The sequence below is a fragment of the Piliocolobus tephrosceles genome, chromosome 2 (genome assembly GCF_002776525.5).
Source record: "Piliocolobus tephrosceles isolate RC106 chromosome 2, ASM277652v3, whole genome shotgun sequence".
Classification (NCBI taxonomy): domain Eukaryota; kingdom Metazoa; phylum Chordata; class Mammalia; order Primates; family Cercopithecidae; genus Piliocolobus; species Piliocolobus tephrosceles.
Window position 1 is genome coordinate 176,270,416 of NC_045435.1, and position 25,656 is coordinate 176,296,071.

The window sequence follows — 25,656 nt, forward strand, 5'->3', positions numbered from 1 at the left end:
AAGTGGCATTAAAAGAACCACACCATGCTATCTCCTGGGGGAAAACAAATACTTAAGGTGGGATATTCAATCTATTACTTTTTCAGATAGCACCATTCCCTTCAATCTTTTCTTTAAAAGTCGAAAGGCCATCTCTGATCAGTGATTTTAAAGCCTGGATGAATCCCTTTCAAAGATTTTATCTCACAACCTAAAAGTATATTATTAATATTTTTCTGAAGGATCCCTCCAAGATTTCAAACAATCAACCAGGATTTTAGAAATTAACATCCTGGGAATCAGTGTTAGACTTGAACTGGTCTAGCATATCCCTGACGATGCACACAACTCTTCTTCTGGAGGTAGAGATAATCAAACAAAGGTTAGACTTTCAAAAAGCCTCCTTAACAAAGGTCTCAAGTAGATTACTTTTTAAAATACCTGTACTGGAAATGTAGAAGTCAATCATTCACTCAATCTACTGAATCTACTATTAAGATTTACTGAAATTCAATATTAGGTACCACCATGCTAGGATCGGATGATACAAAATTAGTAAGATTTGATCGCTGTCTTAAGGGAAGCTTAAGACAAGTGAGGGAGAGAGAGGCGCTTGAAAAACTGGCATTGTCTTCACTCCTCCAAATCTCATTGTTGAAATATAATCCCCAGTGTTGGAGGTGGGGCCTGGTGGGAGGTGTTTGGGTCATTGGGGTGGATCCCTCATGAAGAGCATGGTGCTGTCCTCAAGACAGTGAGTTATATGGAGATCTGATTTGTTTAAAAGGGTGTGGCACTTTTCCCACTCTCTGTGCTTCCACTCTCACCACGTGATGTGCTGGCTCCCCCTTCGCCTTTCACCATGATTGTAAACTTCCTGAGGCCCTCACCAGAAGCAGGTGTTGGCACTCTGCATCATATCTACCCTGCAGAACTGTGAGCCAACTAAACTAAACCTCTTTTCTCTACACTACTCAGTCTCAGGTATTCCTTTTTAAGTGATGCAAGAATGAACTAACCATTGGTACGAAAAATAAACTACTCCAAAAGTACTCTACAATGAACCATTCCAAGATGGCTACAGGATCAACCCACTTAATATTTTTATAAGTTATCTAGAACAAGAAACAATACTGAAATGTTCTAATATGAAGATGACGAGAAATGTCAGTACTAACAAAGATCAACAGTTAGAAAAACTAGGGAGATATATATAAAGAAGTAAAAATCTACAACGAAGGTAAGCATAATATAATAGATTTAATGGATAATAACACTTTCAAATTATGAGGATTAAGTTCTTATAAATCCACATGGTAGGAGAAATCTTAGATAAGGAACTCATAACCTAATTTTTTAATGAGATTGCAAGACAATCTATAATGGTTCACGAATGCTTTATATTCCCTAAAATGAAATACAGGGAACAAAGAAGACACTAAATAGCTACCAATGGCATTTCTCTACCCTAAACTGGTAATAAGCTACACTCTTAAGTAGTATTAAAAGTTAAGATGAAATAGGTAAATACATGGGGCTAAAATAGGAAGGAAAGGATGTAGTTAGTTACTGGGAAAGACCTGCCATCTCCCTTAGCTCATAGATATTTATACCTGCATAGTCATTTAAGTTTAATTCTAAAAGCTGCCTGAATATTTCTCACATTAGTATAAATGTGTCCTTAATCAGGAGGTCCATGGAGTTTTAGGACTTCTGTGAATCCTGTTAAAGAACATGCAAAATTATGCATGTAAATACATGAAATTTTATGTAAAGAGGATCCATGCTTCTCATCAGATTCACCCTTTGACATCACACTTTATACCTGATGTGACCCAAGAAAGGATAAGAATCAACCACAAACCAGATTTTCCTGCCAGGAGTCAAAAAACCTGGAATTTTCTCCATCCTTTGGATAAAGTGTGGAATTGAAGCTATGGACTTCTTTTGAAAGTCTCTTTACACTTCATTATTGGCTACAATAATTCATTCACACCTCATCTGAAGGTCCATTCTTAGACTCTGCTTATACATTTTCTCAAAATAGAGACTTTAAAAACACATCCATACCTATTAATTTCTACAAAAGCTTTGATTTTTAAAAAACATTTGAGGCAAAATGTTAGTTACCAGTTTTATAAATTAATAAAACTGCTTCCTGATACTACAGCTCTCTGGTATTTAGCTTGAGCTTTGCTTCCATAGTCAATATTCCTCAAGCTTGATTGTGGGAGAGTCATTTTAAATCTTCTCTAGCAGGAAGAGTCTTTTCCTTTACGTAACACTACTAGACATTTACCTGGGCAGTAATATCTCTAACAGCATAAACAATGTTTCTTTTTAATCTTTCCTTGCTCAATATCATAAAGGCTACAAATACCACATGGTAGTACACATAGCACAATGATAAGATATAACACATTTTCATGATACTTAGTATATATGTGACCAATCACCTAAGAGGAAACTGGCAGAAGAACAAAGGTAGAAACAAGTGACTCATATGTCCAGCATATTTTTTCTGAAAAACATATACAGTACAGAAGTAAATCTACATTAGATCTGAATTTCAAATAAGGCAAACTCATAAATGAGAAGGGATTATTATACTTATAAAATAAAAGAGCTCTGGAAAGAGATCTGGGAGTCATTATATACCGTTTCCTGAAGAGTAACATGTCCAATGTGCTGTTACAGTTAGAAAGGCCAACAGTAATAGTGGCCATTAGCAGAGTGCATATCAGAAACAGAAAACAAAATACTACCTAAGTCTATTTTATATAAAACAATCTCTTAACAAGAGCCAGACAATCCATGTAAGTGAAAAGAAAATTTTTAGAAAGGCAAGGGCTGGGGGCCTCCCATATGAAAGTGAACTATAAAACTTTTAAATCTACAGCCTGAAAATAATGCTGCAAGGTAACTGGCTCAAAATACACAGATTCCAAAGGCAACAGGTAGCGATAGAGGGTGAACATAGATTATTTCACAAAAAACAGAACCAATGAAAACCCCAAAATCTCTAGTTTGGAGAAGAATATAATTTATAGAGTAGAGAATGCTAATAGGCTATTTTGCAACTTCTTGTCACAATAATCCTGTGAGGAAAAAATTTACCATGTATTTCAACATAAATCTTTGGAAGAAAGATTAGAATGCAAAATGTCCTTCCCATATTTAATTAAAAAAAAAAGACTAACTGGATTCAGGCCCAGCATGGTGGCTTATGTCTGTAAATCCAAGCACTTTGGGAGGCCAAGGCGGGCAGATTACTTGAGATCAGAAGTTCAAGACCAGCCTGGCCAACATGGGGAAACCCCTGTCTCTTCTAAAAATACAAAAATTAGCCAGGTGTGGTGGCACACGCCTGTAATCTCAGCTACTCGGGAGACTGAGAAAAGAGAATCACTTGAGCCTGGGAGGCGGAGGTTGCAGTGAGCCGAGATCATGCTACTGCACTCCAGTCTGGGTGACAGAGCGAGATTCCATCTTAAAAAAAAAAAAAAAAAAAAAACTAATTGGATTCAGTAAAAAGCATCATTAGCTATTAATTTCATGTCTCTGTGAATGCAGTTTATTCTAAGTATTAAACATACACAAGAAGTTACTGAAGTCCACCACCATTAGGAACATACAATTTAATACGCAGTTTCATATGGTACTCTTTGTACTTCCCGATGTAGTTGTAGGCTTGCAGCACCCACAAGATAAACATGCTTATTAAAATAAAACTTTTTTTTTTTTTAGACTAAGTCTTGCTCTGTCGCCCAGGCTGGAGTGCAGTGGCACGATCTCAGCTCACTGTAACCTCCACCTCATAGGTTCAAGCGATTCTCCTGCCCTGCCTTAGCCTCCTGAGTAGCTGGGATTATAGATGCCCACCACCATGCCCAGCTAATTTTTGTATTTTTCGTAGAGACGGGGTTTCACCACGTTGGCCAGGCTGGTCTCGAACTCCTGACCTCAGGTGATCCACTTGCCTGAGCCTCCCAAAGTGCTGGGATCACAGGTGTGAGCCACCGTGTCCGGCCAAAATCAAATATTCATTCTCAAAAAATTATTGTAAGTACTAGAAGAAAATCTCATCAAATATTACACAGTGTTTTTAGAAAACAGAACAAATATGATGATCTTTTAAGAGACAGATTTATAAATAGATCGAGACCCTTTCTCACCAAACAATGAGTGAAACACAGACTAAACAAAATGAAAGTAAAGAGCATAATTAAGGAATTATTTACTTAAAATCAACACCACCATAAAACACACAAGTTTACCTACTTTTAAACCACTTAAGTATTTTAAGTAACTATTATCAATTTTTTGGCAAGATTCTACAATTCTGCAATTTCACAGGAATGAGCTGGGGAAAATAATTTTAACTTAATGAATTACCCTTTTCCTCCTGCATGCATGATGGAATATAGGAAACATTATTTTCTATAGTTTGTTATAACACAATGATGGAAAAGAATAAGTAAACAAAGATATAGAGAAAAAATAAAAACGAAATCTTATGACAATAAGTTCATTCAGAGTAGGGACTACATTTAAGTGTGTGCCACATTCAAGGAGCCGCCCAATAAAACTGCTTAGTAGTTAGTTAAATCTAATAGTAGTGCTTATGTCAAGCCACCTTGGTAAACTCTGGGCTGGGCTCTGCCCAGGTAACAAAGCACACCCCACATGAAATTCTCTCAATCCTTCCGTCACTCTGCATAAATGAGGCACAAGAAATAGCAAGAAATTCGGTACTGCCAAAACAAAATCACCTATACCAGAAGCACATATTAAATGTCTCCAACTTGATACTGTGCTAAATATTGCAGAAAGCCGTGCAGTCACTGTCTGGTTATCTATACCAGTGAAGAGGAGCCATGGAAATTCAACATGGACAGATCATCCACTCAGCTGGTTTGGGGTCATGGCCCCTCTCTGCACAACATGGAAACTTAGCTGAAAAACAGAAAAGTAGCTCTAACTTAGCTAAGCAATAAAGGGTACATTCAGTCAATTCAGGAGCCCCCAACTAGAGGTCTCCACAATGTGGTTGCCATCTCAGGTGGAAATCTCGTCCCTAGTTGCATCTGGGCAACAAAGGGCTCCAATGTGAGTCATGATGTGAAGAACTAAAATGGCACTGCAGTTAAAAAGCTGGGGGAAAAAAACGCCTATGAAAAAGTCATCTAGGACTGGGCACAGTGGCTCAAGCCTGTAATCAGCACTTTGGGAGGCTGAGGCAGGAGGATCACGAGGTCAGGAATTCGAGACCAGCCTGGTCAACATGGCGAAACCCCGTCTCCATGAAAAATAACAAAAATTAGCCAGGCGTGGTGGCAGGTGCCTGTAATCCCAGCTACTCCAGAGGCTGAGGCAGGAGAATCGCTTCAACCCAGGAGGCAGAGGCTGTAGTGAGCCGAGATTGTGCCACTGGACTCCAGCCTGGGCGACAGGTGCAAGACTCCGTCTCAAAAAAAAAAAAAAAAAAAAAAGAAAAAGTCATCTATTTTCTCACTAGACAATAGAGTTCTTCTGCCAACTAAGAACTTCAGTATTCTGAATCTACTAATTTTTGGAAATAAGGTCAACTAATCAATTTTTACAATATTCCTTTTGGATCTAAACAATGATTTTTGACTTTAAAGCCTTAAAATTGATTAAAAATACCTAAAAACTGCAAGGGCATCATCTTAAAGCTAAATAGCAAAAGAATAGTGTTATATATATATGTGTGTGTGTGTGTGTGTGTGTGTATGTATTTAATTGGCTCAGTATTATAGATCTCCATAAAATCTTTTATTCAATATTAATCACTGAATCTTTTATTCAAAAATTTGTTGATTTCTAAATAATACTTAACAGTTCACTTTTTGCCAAATTCAGATTACATGTTATATTAAAATCCTAATTAAAGCAACTTGACTGAGAAGTAGAAAGTGAGGTGAGGGGACAGTACTCAATTTTTTAAATGAGCTTACTAATTCAATTGGTTTAATAATCAAAAATCCATATGTTTTGCATGTCAATGTAAAAGTGCTGCTCATTTCAGTTGAGGAAATAATGAAAATAAATAGTGACCTGAATAAAAGTTAACTGCATACATGGTTAGACCCATGGTCTGGGCTTCTTTATTTTGGATACATTTTATTAAAATGGACCACCTCAGGTAAATGAAAGAAAGATAGAAACACACATTTATTTAACAGTGTCCTTACAAGAACAGAGAAGATTTTTAGGACTTGAATTGATAACCTCTTGTACTTATATGTGTGACCCATTTTACAAACTCAGCTTATTATCCTCAAGCAAATGGCTCACTTTCAGACTATCTGTCCAAGAACAATGTTGCCCAGTTTTGCCCGTCCATAATTTCCTCATTTTCTCTATTGATCCTGCATGATCTCCACACCCATTGAAAAACTGGAGGGGGAAAGGAAAAAAAAGAAAAAACACTGTGCAAAAAGAAAAGTCATAAAGTCACCACACACTGAAGGGAACCATTTCTGCCCCCATTACTTGCTCACCTTATCTTCTCTAGTCTTAGCTTCCTCACCTTAAAGAAATAGTATAAAATAACCTTTTAGCCCTAAAAATTCTGTACCTCTGTAAGACCTCACAGCCACCTCTGAAAGCTATAAATCAGATAAACAACAACTCACATACAAAAAGCATTTTCAATACAAATATACAACAGAATAAGAATTTAGCTCAGTGTAAATGAGCTCTGCAGGGAAGCAAGTAGAAGCTTACCAAGCAAGCAATACCATCAATGTAATTGTTCAGTTGCTTTTAGTGTATTTAATTATAACTCTTTTAGAGCATGGTAACATGGCAAAATAGTAGGTACATCTAATTAGTTTAAAAAAAAAACTTAAAAATGATATTTTAAAATAATGTAAATAATATACATTATGAAACTTATTATCATGTAATTTAGAATCAAATTAGAACTAAAATGAGTATAATACGTTATAGATGAAGATACTGAGACTCAGGCTGATTCAGAGCTCTTTCTATGCTATCTCTAATTTGTCTTTAATGCCACTTCCTATAATTTAAAATTAGTTTCTACATGGTAGAAATGAAAATTAAGTGGGGAGTGATTATGATCAAGCTTACAGCTCAATCTATAAGTTGAAAATGAGTAAGAGCATGCATATCCATGTTTCCTTGACAAAGCAGGCTCTGCTTTAACATGCAATCCTGGGTTATAAGCTATAAGTACTGTGTATAATGGGAGAAAATATCTATGTCCAGATGAACAGAGAAGGCCCTCCAATGAAATGTCTTTTTTTTTTTTTTGAAACAGAGTTTCGTGCTTGCTGCCCAAGCTGGAGTGCAATGGCATGATCTTGGCTCACCACAACCTCCACCTCCCAGCTTCAAGTGATTCTCCTGCCTCAGCGTCAGTAGCTGGGATTACAGGTACCTGCCACCACACCTGGCTAATTTGTATTTTTAGTAGAGACAGGGTTTCTCCAAGTTGGTCAGGCTGATCTCAAACTCTCAGGTGATTGGCCCGCCTCAGCCTCCCAAAGTGCTGGGATTACAGGCATGAGCCACCACACCCAGCCTAAGGAAATGTCTTTAAGTAAAGACCTAAAAGATTAATTAGAGATCATGAGTGAGAGAAAAGTACATTTTGAGCAGAAGCAACCAACCACATGTTCAAGGGTCCTTAGACAGGAAAAGAAAACTGTTTAAACACTACAAGTATGACTAGCATTGGAAAGATGTGATTGAAAAGGCAGGAAGGAGTCAGATCACAAAGGGACTTAAAGCCTTGTCAACAACAAAGGGACTTAAGCCTTGTCAATAATAAAACAATTATTTTAAACCACTGAAATAAAGGAGGTCCTATCAGATTTGCATTTTGCATTGCATTTTGGCTACCATGTAAAGAAAAAAATGGGAGGGAAAACTCCAGAAAAAAAAAAAAAAAAAAAAAAACATTAAAAATTTACACTATAAGCCAGGCGCGGCGGCTCATGCCTATAATCCCAGCACTTTGGGAGGTCAAGGCGGGCAGATCACTTGAGGTCAGGAGATCAAGACCAGCTTGGCCAACATGGTGAAACCCCATCTCTACTAAAAAATAGCTGGGTGTGGTGGTGCACGCCTGTAATCCCAGCTACTCGGGAGGCTGAGGCAGGAGAATCACTTGAACTCAGGAGATGAAGGTTGTAGTGAGCCGAGGTCGCGCCACTGCACTCTAGCCTGGGTGACAAAGCAAGATTATGTCTCAAAAAAAAAAAAAAAAAAACACTATAATTTGGAAATGACTATTTTTCTTCTGCTAATATTCAAAACACATTCTGAGCCTCACAAAACAACATGTGGCAGTAAACAGCACAGTTAAGAACTTACACTAAGTTCAAATATTATGTTATTTAGCTGGTACAGTATTTTGGTTCATCCAAGATTGAGGTGATAAACCAAAAATAACAACTTTTATGTAATTAAATTAGTTTTAAGGAATTTAGAGGTATTATACACATTTACCAGAATCTTTATTAAAAGCTAGAAAAAAATTATCAATAAATTAATCACTACTGATGTAAGTCACCTGGGTAAATATTTCAGTGCCTCATTTCAAATGTTTTACACACTTAACAAAAATTGTGCTATAGTGTTAAGTACTTAAGATGACAAGACACTACATAAAAATCAAATATTATGGTTACAATTATGTGACAACTCCACATCTCTTTGTCTCTCATAGACTATATAATTAAAAGTTAATTGAATACCTTTCCAAAGAACCTCTTTTTCTGCCAGTGTTAGATACAGAACTCTTAGAGTGAGAGAGCAAAAGAAAGTTCTTCCTAGTTACACATTGCCAAGGACAAAAGTCAGACTAATCAAAAGATTCCCACCAAGAACTCCGTGACATCAACTAACATTTCACTGATAATTCCGCAAAAGAATATTCAGTACATATAGCCTTGATCTTTGTGAAATGGCTCATCTGGCAGGGATCTTTCATTTGCCATTCAAAATGACTAATCTAAAGGATGCTGCAAACTATGCCATGAAGATTTTTCACTTCAAGTTAACAATGTAATTTTCTAAGTCAAAACCAACTGATAGTAAAACACTATTTACACAAGTTTAGTCTCTGAATACTATTATTGTATAAAAGCACATTGTAAAGGTAGATGATCTTTGAAATAATCTAAAAGAAAAATATTTGTTTAATTTACTAGTTAGGATGCTTATAAATACATGGTGTAATAATTAGCTAGGGAAAAACGAAGCTAAAACTACTTTAAATGATAAATAATCATTAAAGAGTCTTCAGTCATAGGTTAAAATATTCTTCTCCCATAAATATTTACATAATTTCATCCCTACCATCCTAGTAAAGTATTATGCTCTAATAAGAACTATCCTAATCTTCACTCAGCAATATTTTCAGGCTGATATTATTATTCTCATTTCCTTGAATAATATCCATACTCTAGGGCCATTTTCTTTCTCATATTCAATATCATGCATGCTTGTATCAAGGTTCCTTTCTTCATATCCTGTCACAGTATCAATCACTGCCTCCTGTCCACTCAATCCACTTTTGATTTATCAGCCGCCGTCTTTCTGGACTCCATAACTCGACCCAAACCATTTTAACAAGACATTGACAAATAGCACCCAGAATCACTTCAACCTGTTCCACTTAGTAAACTAAGAAACAGTAACTGTGACATCTCTGCATAAGTATTCCATTCTATTCCCCAGACTGATGTATATTAATGAGAAGATGGTATTTGAAATGCTTCTTCCACATCAGCATCTAATATGATCAAATTAGGAAATGGGATGATTTATTAAATTTTGTAGAGCTGAAATATTTCTTTATATCGCTATATGTGTGGTTTCAGAAAGTGAGCTGTTGCTTTCAATTTTTCTACTGAAGATATGACCTGCATTTCACAGACGAATTATTGTCTTTAAAAAGATTGCAAGAAGGCAAAATGTTATTAAGCAAATGCTCAGTAAAACAAACTAAATCGGTTTTAAAATTCCTAATTTAATGTAAATCTTGGTTGTTTCACTGAAATTCAGTTTGTGATCTTATTTAGTCATATTTGCATCGTACTGTCTTGCTGTAGGACAGTTTTAAATTTATAGCATTACCAAGCAGCTTCACTTCTTGACTTTTAAGATATGTCCTCAATAAAATAAATAATTGCTCTCTAAGCACATATTTTGTTCTCATTTTCAGATACAAGACAAAATAAAAATCAATAGGTTAATAAAAGAATAAAATAAAAATAGAAAATCAACTGTATCATTTCTATAATTTTCATAATTAGATATTAAAATGTTTTCATTAAAGTGATCCACAATTTAAAATTCAATAACTGTTTTATGTATAGTTTAAACTTTAAACAATAAATTAGTTTTTCATATTACATTTGGATATGAAAGGGACATTCAATACATTCACAATAAAAATGAGTTAGAATAAATGTAACATTCATATTTTCCTTAAAGAAATTCTCTTCTTACTTCATCTTCTATTTTCCAGATATCCGTTCATTCCAGAAGTCAAAGTCTATGCTCATCTCAAAACCAGAGGATTTTCAAGAACAAAACTACATTTAAGTCTATTTCTAGGCTGATCCCAACATACTGGGCCTATATACTCAATCATTTTCTAATAGAGTTGCCAAAGATTTCTTGCTGTTCATGGACAAATTGAAGGATTACCAATAAATGAATTCTGAAAGGGATCTGACTTTGTTCATTGATTAGAAAATAGCTGTAAAATTTAATAGTGCAATACAATAATTGTAATATTTGAGAAAAGGAAAAACTACAAAAACAAGGAAAGGATAACTCATCCAGTATAAAATTAATTGTGATTATCAGATATTTACTACTTAGATGTTATGTGAATAGGGATCATGTGGTCACTGTCACAAGAAAGGAATAGCAATCTTGCAATTTTAAAGAGGCAAACCTAATTTTTAAGTTCAAAACACTCAGCATTTTTCAAGTTGAAGGAAAAACATAAAGAATACTACATTGTTAAAATGTAGTCCAATCTTTCTACCCAATAATTGAGAAAAGGGTACCAGAAAAATATCATCAGACATGCTGTCCTTTGTTCCTCAGATAAAAGCATGGAGAAATGATAATTAAGCCTTTTGTAAAAGTCTGTTAAACCACTAAAATATGATAAATGAGAAGTAAATTCACAACTATGTTCTAGTATGTAATACAAAGAAATAATAATTAAAATGGTTTCTTGGCCGGGTAGGGTGGCACATACCGGTAACCCCTGCATTTCATAAGGCCAAGGCAGGGGGATCGCTTGAGCTCAGGAATTTGAGACCAGCCTGGGCAACATGCTGAAACCCCAACTCCACAAAAAAATACAAAAATTAGTTGTGTGTGGTGATGTGCACCTGTTGTCCCAGCTACTCAGGAGGTTGAGATAGGAGGATCCCTTGAGTGAAGAAGGTAGAGGCTACAGTGAGCCAAGATTGCACCATTGCACTCCAGCCCGGGTGACAGAGCAACACTCTGTCTCAAATGAATAAATAAAATGACTTCTTACGAAAACAATAGCATTTATGCTGGCCTTTACAATGTATAATGTATATTATTTTACTAGATAAGTGCATTTTCTAAAATTATATTACTTTTTCAAATTAATAAACATCTGTTACTTGTTCTACTTCTAATACATTTTTAACAAAAATTTTCCTAATTTTCTCTAATATATAATAATTGATCTCTTCCCTAACACCCTTTACACTTGTAGTCTACAGGTGTACAGTTTCAAGAAATCATCTGAGGCAACAATTACCTCATGTCATATTCGCAAAATGTCTTCAATTTGATGTCTTGAATCAAAAGCAAAGTATACCACTATGAAAGAAAAAATATTCATGCAAAAGACCTCGGAGAGTAAATAGCAACAGGAAATATTTGTCTGGGAGTACCAAGTTCATGAGTGTATCTGTCACTTCAAATCCCTCAATGCCACCCACACACAATGGGTGTTTTGGATATGGTACAAAATGAACACATCCACATTACTTCAATTCCACATTAGGCAATAAAACGAAAATCACGCTGACCAGGGATCTTCAGTACACAGAAATGACTAACAAAGTCAGACAAAAAATCAACAGATAAGTGACAACAAAAAAAGATGAAACTGTATTCAAAAATAAACCATAATCATCCCACTAGATAAAGAAAAAGCTTTTAACAAAAACCAACAGTGATTGGTACTAAAAATTCCCAGCAAATAAGAAATACGGTGGTATTCTTCTTCAGTCTTATAAAAGGCAACCACAAGAAACTTACAGTTAACATATATTTAAAAGCCAAAGACTGAACACTTTCCTCCTAAGATAGGAAAAAAGGCAAGTTTGCCCACGCTCACCACTTTTCTTCAGCATAGTAGAACCTAGACACTGCAATGAGCTGAGAAAACTACAGAAATAGCAAACAATTCTAACAAGATGTAAAACTCATTTTTCAGGTAATTGTCTTCATGGAAAATCTTAAGCTATCTTGAAAATATCTTCTACGGCTAATAAGAGTAGAAAGGTTACAGGATACAAACTAAACATATAAAATATGCAAAATATAAAAGGTACAAAACATATTATATACATGTACAAAATTACTCATATTTCTATATACACTAATCCAAAAATCCAAAATACTCCAAACTCTGAAACTTTCTGAATGCCAGAATGACGCCATAAGTGGAAAACCCATATCTGATACCTTTGCTTTCTGATGGTTTAATATACACAAACTTTGTCTCATACACAAAATAATTTAAAATATTGTTTAAAATTATTCAGGCTATATGTATAAGGTATATAGGAAACATAAATTTTGTGTTTAGATGTGATTATTATCCCCAAAACATCTCATTATGTATATGTAAATATTATAAAATCTGAAAAAATCCAAAATCCAAAACACTTTAGGTCCTAAGTATTTTAGATAAAGAATATTCAACCTGTACTCAACAAATAATTGGAAAATAAAATGTTAAAATAATTCCATTTTCAATAGTGTCAAAAAATATGGAAATAAATTTAATAAAATATGTATGCTATAGACTGAATGTTTGTGTCCTCAAAAATTCATATGCTGAAACCCTACTGACCAATGTGATGGTATTTGAAGATGGGTCTGGTGGGAGGTAATTAGGTCATGAGAATGGAGCCCTCGTGATAGGATTCATGGCCTTCTGAGAAGAGATAAGAGAAAATTTGCCTCCTCTCTATGCTCTCCAAAATGTAACATGGGACACAAGAAGAAGACAGCCATTTGTCAACCTAAAAGAGGGACCTCACCAGAACTAGACCATGCTGTTACCCTTATCTCTAACCTCCCAGGCTCCAGAACTGTAAGAAATTTATGTCACACAGTATCTTGTCACAGGTGCCCTGTCTGTGACAATGTGTAAAACCACTATAATAAAAACTACATAATACTGTTTGAGAAACTAAAGAAAAGCAAAATAAATGGAGATACAACATGTTCATAAATTGAAACATTCTATGATGTCAATACTCCTAGTCTACTGATTCAATAAACACCCAATCAAAATTCCAGCAAGCTTTTGACAAAATTGTCAAGTTGATTCTAAAATTTATATGAAATGTAAACAATAACATCTAACTTTAAGACTTACTATAGAACCAAAGTAATCAAAATCGTGTAAGACTAGTATAAAAACAGACAAAGGAATGGAACCAAATAAACAATCCAGAAACAGAGTCACATTCATACAGTTAGTTGGTTTTCGACAGAGGTACCAAGACTACTCAGTAAGAAAATAGTGCTAGACCGGCCAGGCGCGGTGGCTCAGGCTTGTAATCCCAGCACTTTGTGAGGCCAAGGCGGGCGGATCACTTGAGGTCAGGAGTTCAAGACCAGCCTGGCCAACATGGTGAAAGCCCACCTCTCCTAAAATTACAAAAATTAGCTGGGCATGGTGGTAGGCACCTGTAATGCCAGCCACTCGGGAGGCTGATGCACCAGAATTGCTTGTACCCAGGAGATGGAGGTTGCAGTGAGCTGAGAATTGTGCCACTGCACTCTAGCCTCAGCGACAGAGAGAGACTCGGTAGGAAGGAAGGAAGGAAGGAAGGAAGGAAGGAAGGAAGGAAGGAAGGAAGGAAGGAAGGAAGGAAGGAAGGAAATGGTGCTAGATCTCCATATGAAGAAAATAATTGAACCTAACCCCCTATCTCATACGATACACAAAAATTAATCTGAATCATCAGGCAAACCCCAAAGTAACTGCTATAGAAGAAAACCACTGAGAGATGCTAACGTTAGTAAGTGAAAGGTTGAGGAGAAGCACAGAATATTTATAGTTAGAAAATATCTCTCCCAAGATACATATTAACTACAAAAGGAAAGATAGTAACTTCACAGGCGAAACCTGGCACCCTAACTACATGATCAAGGTTAACACCACTATGACATAGCAGTATCACAGACCCCTTGATATGATGCAATAAGAAGTACACGATGTCATTTCTCTCGTTATTCTTGCCAAAAAAGCATAGCTCACTCTAATCATGAGAAAATATCACACAAACTCAGGTTGAAGGGCAAACTACAAAATAAACGCCATTATTCCTCAAAAGTGCCAAAGTCATGAAAGACAAACACAGACTCATCTTTGGATGAAGAACTCTCATAGACTGGAGGAGACTAAGAAGAGATTAACAACTAAATCCAATATAGAATCCTGGATTGGATCCTGGAGCAGAAAAAGAATGTTATGAGAAAACTGATAAGATTTATAGCCTAGTTACTAGAACTGTATCAATGTTAAAGTCCTGCTTTTGATTACTGTACCAGGTGAGATGATATGAGGGGTATAAGGAAATTCTCTATTATTTTTTGCAGCTTTTCTGTTAGTCTAAAATTAGTTTACAATAAAGGTTAGAAAAAGCCTGTAAGAAACAAAAAAAAGTTAACTTGAGAATGACAATGGCAAGATGGCAGAATAGGATATCCCAGCCTTCATTCCCCGAGAAAGGCACTGATAAAACAATAATATACAAACCAAAATACCTGTATTGAACTTCAAAAAACAGTTAAGAAGTTGCAGTACTCCAGGTGAGCTCAAAGCCAAGTAAAGCCTCACTGAAATAAGTAAGAACCGTTTTACTTTACCTGACTCTCTCTAAGGTCAGCAAACCTCAGTTCAGCTCATGGCTTTTGGGGTAACAGATTGGGGAAAATAGAAGCACGAAACGTAAGTCCAACATTCTGACTTTTCTGAGGGCCACCCAAGGGATGGGTTTCTGTCTTGCCTGGAGCACTAATGGAAACAGCATAGGTTAAATATCTGGGTGCCAACAAAAGCAAAAGAGAACAGAAACAGATGCTGTGGCACCAGAGGCCCAGCAGTACCAAAGATAGAGACTGGGATGACTCAGGACGATCAGGAAAAGTCATCCAACTTGTTTCTTCATCAGAAGTGAGAGAGAAGAGTGAAGTACATGCTTCAAATATTCCAGCATTTTGGAGAGCTACCAGAGGGAATGGTATCTCTCACCTGCTAAAGGGTGCTGATGAGGAAGCTGGCATACATTGAAAAAAGCTAACTGGTGAAGGACGTTCCCCATAAGAAGCCAGTCCATAAAGACTAGGAAAGGCAGCTGTTTTTTAAAACTGCATAAAACTCAGCCAAAAAAAAAAATTCACAAGGCAGTCAAAGAAAGAAGAAACCTAGCCCAATCAAAGGAACCAAATAAATTGCCAGAAACCAACCTCAAAGAAACTGAGATCTATAAATTACCTGACAAAGAAATGAAAATAGTTGTCTTAAAGCTCAATGATCCAAAAAAGAACACAGATGCACAACTAAACGAAGTCAAGAGAACAAAGTATAAACAAAAACAAGACTATCAATGAAGAGAAATTACATTTAAAAAAGCAAAAATGCTAATGCTGAAGAATACAATAACTGAATTGAAAAATTCACTAGAGAGGTTCAATAGCAAATGTAGTCAAGCAGAAGAACAAAATCAGAAAACACAAAGAAACATCAATTTAAAATCATTGAGTTAGGGAAGCAAAAGGAAAAAGAATAAAGAAAAGTGAAGGAAGCCTAAGGGACTACAAGACATCATTAAACAGACCAATATACATATTATGGGAGTTATAGAAGAAGATAGAGAAAAAAACAGGGAGTTTATTGTGGAGTTACAGAAGAAGAAACAGAAATGAACAGAGAGCTTATTTGAAGACATAATGACCAAAAATTCCCTAAATCTGAGAAAGCAAATAGGCACCCAAATTTAAGAAGTTCAAATGACTTCATCCTTTCACTTCAAGGGTGAAGTAAAAGAGGCCCACATAGACACATTATAATCAAATTAACAAAAGTTTAAGGCAAAGAGAGAATCTTGAAAGCAGCAAAACTAAGTTGTCATATACAAGGGAGCTTTCATAAGATTTCAGCAATTTTGCAGTGAAAACATTACAGGCCAGAAAGGAATCGGGTGATACATTCAAAGTGCTGAAAGAAAAAAAAAAAAAACCCGTCAATCAAGAATACTATATCCAGCAAAACTGTTCTAAAAGAACAAGAGACAAATCAAATCTTTCCCAGATAAACAGAAGCTAAGGGAGTTCTTCACTACCAGACGTGCCTTACAAGAAATACTAAGAGGAGTCTTGCAAGTGGAAATGAAACGACACTAGACAACAACACAAAAGTACATGAAAACATAAAGCCCACTGGCAAAGGTAATTATATACATAAGTACAGAGTACGGTAACACTGTAATGGTGGTATGTAAAACATTTTTAATTCAGATATAGAATTGAAAATATGACAGCATGAAAAACAGCAGTAACTATAAACTATATTAATGGACACAATAAGATGTAAACTGTGATATCAATAACATAAAATAGAAGTGGAGAAATATACAATAGTATTTCTGTATACAATCAAAGCTTATTACCAACTTAAAATAGATGTTTTGTATAAGCCTCATGGCAACCACAAAGAAAATACCTACAGAACATACACAAAATAAAATGAGAAAAAAAATCAAAGCATGTCAATACAAAAATCAACAAAACAAAAAAGAAGGCAGCAGGAGACATGAGAGACAAAATAGCTATAAGGCACAAAACAATCAACAAAATGGCAACAGTAAGTCCTTCCCCATCAGTAATTACTGTAAATGTAACCGGATTAAACTCTCCAAACAAAACACAGATTAGCTGAATGAATTTTTCAAAACACACAATCATACACACAAGATACAATTACAGTATATGCTGTTTACAAAAAGATGTGCCTTAGATGTAAAGACACACATATACTGAAAAAGATGATCCATACAAATGGTACCAAAAAAGAGCAGAAGTGGCCATACTTACATAAGACAAAATAGACTTTAAGTCAAAGACTGTCACAAGAAAAAAAGATAATTATATAATGATAAATGGGTCATTATTCTGGAATATATAACAATTATAAATATATATATGCACCTAACACTAGAGCACCCAAATATATAAAGCAAACATTGCCAAAATGGAAGGGAGAAATATTTAGTAACATTGTAATAGTAGGCTATTTCATTACTTCACTTTCAATAATGGATAGAAAAATAAGACATAAGAGGACTTGAACAACACTACAGATGAATTAGACCTAACATACATACACAGAACACTTCACACAACAGTAGCAAAATATGCATTCTTCTCAAGTGTACATGTAACATTCTCCAGTATAGATTTCACGTTAGGCCACAAAACAAGTCTTAACAAATTTAATAAGACTGAAATCATAGCAAGTATCTTTTCAAAACACAAAGAAATGAAACTAGACATCAACAGCAGCAGAAAAATCAGAAAATCCACAAATATGTAGAAATTAAACTACACACTCTTGAACACCCAAATATATCAAAGAAGAAATCATAAGAGAAATTAGAAAATACCTTTAGACAAATGAAAACACAAACACACATAGTAAAACTTAAGAGAAACAGCAAAAGCAATAATGAGGAAAGTTTTAGCATGAACACCTACATTTAGGAAAAAAAGAAAAGTCTCATATCAATCTAACTTTATACTTCAAGGAACTAAATAAAGAACAAATTAAAACAAAAATTATCCAAATAAAGAAAATAAAAATGATTAGAGAAAAAATAAATAAAATAGAGAATAAAAAAGCAGAAAAACTTTAGGAAAAAAATCAACAAAACTAAGAGTTTTTTGAAAAACAACAATAAAATTAACAAGTACTTACTTGGATTAAGAGAAAATGAGGCCGGGCAAGGTAGATCATGCCTATAATGCCAGCACTTTGGGAGGATACGGTGGGAGGACCAGTTGACACCAGGAGTTGGAGACTAGCCTGGGCAATATGGTAAGACTGACTTCTACAAAACATATTTTAAAAAGTCAGCCAGGCCTAGTGGTGTATGCTTGTAGTTCTAGCCACTTAGGAGACTGAGGCGAGAAGATCATTGAGCCCAGGAGTTTGAGGATGCAGTGAGCTGACTGCACCAACACGCCCAAGCCTGGGTGACAGCGTAACACCTCATTTCCAAAAAAAAGAAAAAGAGAAATTGCCAGAAGCCTAAATTACCAAGAAGTCTACCTAAAATCAGAAATGAAATAGCAGACATTACAACTGACGCCACAAAAATCGAAAGGATTATAAACTACTAAGAATGCTAATAAACTGGATAACCTAGAAGAAGTGGATAAATTCCTAGAAACATACCACCTACCAAGACTAAATCATGAAGGAAGAGAAAATCTTAACAGACCTATAAATAATAATGAGATTGAATCAGTAAGCAAAAACCTTCTAAAAAGAAAAGCCCAGGAGCAGATACCTTCATTGCATAATTCCACCAAACATTTAAAAAGAAATTAATGTCAATCCTTTTCAAAATCTTCCAAAAAACTGAAAAGGAGGGAGCACTTCCAAACTCATTTTATTAGGCCAGCATTACTCTGATACCAAAGCCAGACAAATATATTACAAGAAAACTGCAAGCCAAAATCCCTGATGAATACTGATGCAAAAATCCTTAACAAAATACTAGTAAACTCATGTCTGGGGAATGCACATGCATTGGTAGGGAACCCAACCTAGCCTACTGGACAATGAGAAGCTATGTACACCCCGGCCAATAGGCAGAACCAAATGCAAGACATATGAGTGAGGCCACACTGGACCATCCAGTTCCAATCAAGCTATCACAGGACTAACTGCATGAATGACCCTAGGTGAGAGAAAAATAAGTGCCAGCTAAGCTCAGTCAAAATTATATAATTATAAGAAAATAAATGATTGTTGCTTTCACATTGCTAAATTTGGAATAATCTGTTACAAAGCAATAAATACTTAATAAGGCATACCTTCTTGTTCTGCTTTTCGACCTAGACCTCTGAGCTCTATAGGATTTCCCTCGACCCCTTGAACGACTTCGACTTCGTTTCCTTCTGGAGCCATAAGAAGAGCTACTGCTTGATCGATGCCTGCGTCTGAAATAAAATATAATCAAAGATCATTGCCATAAAAATTTTTATTATGAGTATTAAGGAAAAACCTTCTAGATTCTAAAGAATCATCTCATTTTTACTGTCTCACTCTTTCCTGGAAGCAAATAGAGATAAATTAAAATGTTATTTTTCTTGAACAGTCAGATGACTGATTCATAACTTAGTGATTGGATCAGCTACTAATTAAGGTATTAAGGGGTCTTAGAATCTTTCCAAATATCATCAGATTATATGGTATGAAAACTAAACCAAGGCCAGGCTCAGTAGCTCATGCCTGTAATCCCAACACGTTCGGAGGCTGAGGCAGGAGGATCGCTTGAGGCCAAGAATTCAATACCAGCTTGGGCAACACAGCAAGGCCAAGTCTCTACAAAAAATAAAAATAAAAAAACTTAGCCAGGCATGGTGGCACATGCCTATAGTCTCAGCTATTCAGGAAGCTGAGGTGGGAGGATCCTTGAGTCCAAGAGATATGACTGCATCACTGCACTCCAGCCTGAGTGACAGAGCAAGATCTTGTCTCTAAAAAATTTAAAATTAAGTCCAGACGCACTGGCTCATGCCTGTAATCCCAGCACTTTGGGAGGCCAAGGAGGGAAGATCACCTGAGGTCAGGAGTTCGACACCAGCTTGACCAACATGGTGAAACCCTGTCTCTACCAAAAATATAAAGTTAGCTGGGCATGGTGCTGCTACATGTCTGTAATCCCGGCTACTCGGAAGGCTGGGAAGAATCGCTTGAACCTGGGAGGCAGAGGCTGCAGTGAGCTGAGATCGCGCCATTGTACTCCAGCCTGGACAACAAGAGCAAAACTCCGTCACAAAAAAAAATTTAATTAATGAATTAATTTAATTTAATTAAAAAAGAAAACTACACCACTTTGTATCTATTGGCCTACTAAGAATAGACAAAGGTTGAGAACACTAGACCCACTGACTGGACCTGGTGGAAAAAAAAATTCTGGGTTGAGACTTTCATAAATACATAGCTAGTAAAAGAAAAATGTTTTATCTAGCAAAATTAAAAATATAAAAACATGAATTTTAAAGACTGTTATCCTCATTACTGTATAAACTAAAATTATGAAAATCACCTTCTATCATAAGAATGTGAACGAGGCTGAAGATCTCTGGACCAGGATCTTGACTTTGATCTTGATTTCCTTCCTCCTTTCTTTCGACTGTAAGTTCTACTATCTGAAGAACTGCTCGAGGAGGACCGTCTACGGTGTTTCTTTTTTCTCTTGCTTCTGCTTTCCTCTTCAGTATCTGATGACCGACGTCCCATTTCTAAAAGCATAAGTTTGAAGAATATTATTTCTAACATGGTGGCACAATGGATGAAATGCAATATACTAATTTTTTATTTCATGTATTTATTTTAGAGACAGGGTCTCCCTTTGTATCCCAGGCTGGAGTGCAGTGGTACAATAATAGCTCACTGTAACCTGGAAGTCCGGGCTCCTGCGATCCTCCCCCAAGGCCTTCCAAAGTGCTGGGACTATAGGCATGAGCCACCGTTTCTGGCCTCAATGTACTACTTTTTATAAAACTTTGTAAAATTTTTTAAAGTCTTATTTAAAGTAAAATTGTTTATGTGCCTTGCTTCTTGACAAGACATGACAACAGTTCTTTATACCAATTGTCTCATATTTTAAGTTATATTTCTCATTAATTATATGACATTTTCTTTAGTAATCAACCAACTATTTCTTTATTCTCACATTCCGTGATGACAAAAGATATTTTACTATCTTAGAGTTGAATTTTTTTTCTAACAGAAAATTCCACATCTTTAAATAGCTAAAACCTCATTAGTCATCAACAAAGTACAAACTGAAACAATGAACTATAATCATCATTTCCCTTGTGAAACTTAGGGGAGAAAACATTAACTAAAGTACTAAAGTTGATGAGGTTATCGTGAAATCAGTCAGCTCTTCACATACTGCTAATACCTATATAAGGTGGTAGAATAATCTTTTTAGAAAGCAATAAAACAATAATTTAAATTCAAAAGATATAATAGATATTATATAATAGATATATCTATAGTAGATATTGTATAATAAATATCCACATTTGTATGTGTATATTACACATACACATACATATTTATATTCACATTAAGAAATATGTACACAATTGAATAATAATCTAAAAATGTTGATTTTTTTGACAGAGAAATCCTATTTCTACAAATACGTCAAAAAAATTATCTAAAGGATATATTCATTAAAATATTCATTACACCATTACTATGATATCCAGTGAGATAATTTAAGAAAATATGTACATAAGAAAATTAATATTTAAGTGATGAAATATAATTTTCATAATATAAAATATAATTTTTCAAACTATTTCTATATAGTTATGATAACACGGATATTTAGTATAGAATAGAAAAAACAAATAGAACCTAAGGCTTTCATATTTAGGAATTAACTTAGCTGACAAGAAGCTTAGTTGTCTTACTTTAATCTTTAGATTCCCATATGCAATACTATTTTTTATTAAAAAAGTTATTAGTTATCTTTCAAAGTCATATAAAAACAAGATCCATTCATTGTAGTCACTTAAGATAAATAAAAGCTCATATCATCTTTAATATTTATTCAAAATAAGTTAAATACCATCACTATAAACAAAGTATTATGTTGGTGCAAAAGTAACTGCAGTTTTTGCCATGACTTTTAATGGAATATATTTATATATATAAATATAAGTATTATCTATTTAATAAATTAAATATACATTATGTATATTATATATTTAACATTAAATATATTTTAAATACCTGTATAATACATATTTAGTATTAACTATATATTTAATATACTAACATTAATATATTAATTCTATATTATTTATATATTTAATAATTATACTCCATCAAAAGTAATGGCAAAAACCACAATTACTTTTGTGCCAACTTATAATATGTTAAATTACTGCTTTGCTTTCAGAAGCATCAGGTGAGCCAGCCCCTCCCTGATTCCAATACAATACCAGTTGAAAAAATCTCTTAGGACTCAAATCAAAACTTTAAGTTATTTACCTAAAGCCAGAATTAAGGATTTTAAATGTAGCTCTGAACCTCCAAGTTGTTCATATGTCTAAGATTTTACAGTTTAACAAAACACTGGGAAGACTTGGTTTTGAAGCCTTCAGTAAATCACTAACATATCTAAGCCAGTTTCCTCATTTAAAAAATGAAACTACAATAGGTAAAAGATTACCATGATACTTTCCAGCTTTAAATGATTATGAAAGTATAAATATGTACATGTATCTATATATGTAAATACAAACATATATTTAAATACAAACATAATACAGATGTACATAAGGTATATCTGTACATACAAATTCAAACATGTACATGATACCCATTTATACATAAAATATATACATATATCCATTTTATATATATAAAATAGATATCCACATATGTATGTGTATATATTATACACACACACATATATCCATGTTAAGAAAGATGTACACAATTGAATAATAATTTTTTTATTTCTTGGCTTTTAATTCCTTTCTTGCTTTCACCTTTAATCATTTACGAATGTTCTTTACACACAACCATTTAAATTAAGATGAGCTTTTACTATCTTGCTATCTTGTTTTTAAAAATACCAAAATAAGATTAAAGAAATTAAAAAATATAAATTTGAAAGGGTAGAGACTAGAAAACAACAGGAACATGAGATATGTCAACAAACTTTTGGCAAATGAAAAACACATGGAGGATTTAGAGGTAAGAAAGCTTATTATCAGGCAACTGTAGAGAATTCCAAGAGAAAAGCAAATTCACATAGCAAAAATCAGAAAGGATCAGGAATTTAAGACATCAGATACCAGAGCAGGCACAATGAGGCCACGAAGCTAAAAAAAAAAAAAAAAATTGATTGAATTTATGTAGTAGTGTTCCCAAGTCCCTCCATTCTACCCAGCCAGGTGATACTCTTCCCCAATCCCCAGAGGAGATAAGATTTATTTTGGGGGGAAAATGAACCAAAGCAGCACCAGGTCCAAGGACACAGTTAAAAAAAAGACAGAGATGCTAAACTAAAGGTTAAAGAGATTAAGTTGGCTAGGTGCAGTGGCTCACGCCTGTAATCCCAGCACTTTGGGAGGCCAAGGCGGGCAGATCACGAGGTCCGGATATCGAGGCCATCCTAGCTAACACAGTGAAACCCCATCTCTACTAAAAATACAAAAAAATTAGCTGGGTGCAGTGGCGGGCACCTGCAGTCCCAGCTACTCGGGAGGCTGAGGCAGGAGAATGGCATGAACCCGGGAGGCTGCGGAGCTTGCAGTGAGCCGAAATCGCACCACTGCACTCCAGCCTGGGCCACAGAGCAAGACCCCGTCTCAAAAAAAAAAAAAGAGGTTAAGTTAAAGTCTACAATCAAATAGAAAAGTCACAGCCCTCTTGTTCTTGGATCCAAGAATTCTGAAGTCAAGCATATCTCCTACAATGGCAATTAGAGGATTCTTGAATAGCTGCAAAAACTGAACAACACCTAAGAAAAGATATATAAGTATTTGAGAGTTCCCCCTAAAAAGGGCAGGCCCCTACCCAATCACCCTATAATGAAGGCTACTAGTTGACAAGTCCAAACCTTAAATACAGGTTACAACTGTATTTATAACATTTTTCTGTAGACATGTTTTCTGTTAACTTTTTGCTGAATATACAACAAAATATAATCAAACAAGATGAAAGCCTTCACCATAAAAGACAGAAACTAAAACAGAAAGAAAATAAGCAAGTGATAGTAAACCAGAACATACAGAAAAAAACTTCAAGAACAAAAATCACAGCTAATATCCTCAGATGCATATGAGAGGATGATCCAGCAAACAAGACTAGGGGGAACATTTGGAGAACAGGACAGACAGCTGAAAATATAAACAAATGACAGTTTTAAAAACCACACACATACACACAAAAGGCCAGGTACTGTGGCTCACGCCTATAATCCCAGAACTTTGGGCAGCCAAGGCAGACAGATTGCTTGAGTCCAGGAGTTTGAGACCAGCCCCACCAACATGGTGAAAACTGTTCTTTACAAAAAATACAAAAATTAGCTGGCCTTGGTGGTGCATACTTGTAGTACCAGCTACTCAGGAGACCGAGGCAGGAGGATCACCAGAGCCCAAGTGGGCGAGGCTACAGTGAGCCAACATTGTACCACTGCATTCCAGCCTGGGAGACAGAGCGAGACCCAGTCTAAAAAAAAACAGACAACAAAAACAATAAGGTTGGAAAAGAGGTTAAAGGACTCAAAAAAAGAAAAAGAAAAAGAGACAGACATTTTACAAACAGAAGAGGATCAATCTGGAGGTCCAAAATGCACCTGATATGCATTCTATAAAAAAAGAACAGAAAAGCTCGGCATAATGGTATAGGTCTGTAGTCCCAGTTACTCTGAACACTGAGATGGGAATATACCTTGACCCCAGGAGTTCGAGGTTACAGTGAGCTATAATCCCACCATTGCACCCCCAGCCTGGGTGATAGGGCGAGATCCTGTCTTAAAAAACAGGAGAAACGGGATGAAGAAAACTTACCCAAAAATTAAATTTCCAGGTCAGACATGGTGGCTCACATTTGTAATATCAGCACTTTGGGAGGCCAAAGTGAGTGGACTGCTTGAGCCCAGGAGTTTGAGACCAGCCTAGGCAACATGGTGAAACCACTGTCTCTACAAACAATCAGCTGAGCATGGTGGTGCACACCTGTAGTGCCAGCTACTTGGAGGTGCTGAGGCAGCAGGATCACTTGAGCCCAAAAGGTCCAGGCTGCAGTGAGCTGCAATCGCCCTACTGCACTCTAGCCTAGGCAACAGAGTAAGTCCTTGTTTCAAAGTTTCAGAATTGAAAGACGAATTGCCCTAAGTCCCTGGGACAATGATTTTTCTAAAAAGACATACACCCAGTATATCTCATAAAAGCTTCAGACACCAGGAATATAGAGAAGATCTTAGAAATTTCTACAGAAAAAAAAAAATGGGTAGCACAATAAAAGGCACAGGGGTTTTCACAACACAGAAAACAACGGAGACTAGCCTTTAAAATGCTGAGAAAATGAATCTCAATCTAGAATCTCTA

At 35.4% G+C, this 25,656-nt stretch overlaps 1 protein-coding gene across 1 annotated transcript in view; it reads right to left on the minus strand.

Moving 5' to 3' along the window:
* The window catches only part of RSRC1 (arginine and serine rich coiled-coil 1), a 411,876-nt gene that overhangs the window by 379,340 nt on the left and 6,880 nt on the right, over positions 1 to 25,656 (minus strand). The window contains exons 2-3 of the mRNA XM_023223365.2: positions 20,619 to 20,814; positions 19,381 to 19,506 (exon numbers count right to left, since the gene is read on the minus strand). Of these exons, the coding sequence (XP_023079133.1) occupies positions 19,381 to 19,506; positions 20,619 to 20,812 (320 nt within the window). The 5' untranslated portion in view covers positions 20,813 to 20,814. The remainder of the gene's footprint in view (positions 1 to 19,380; positions 19,507 to 20,618; positions 20,815 to 25,656) is intronic.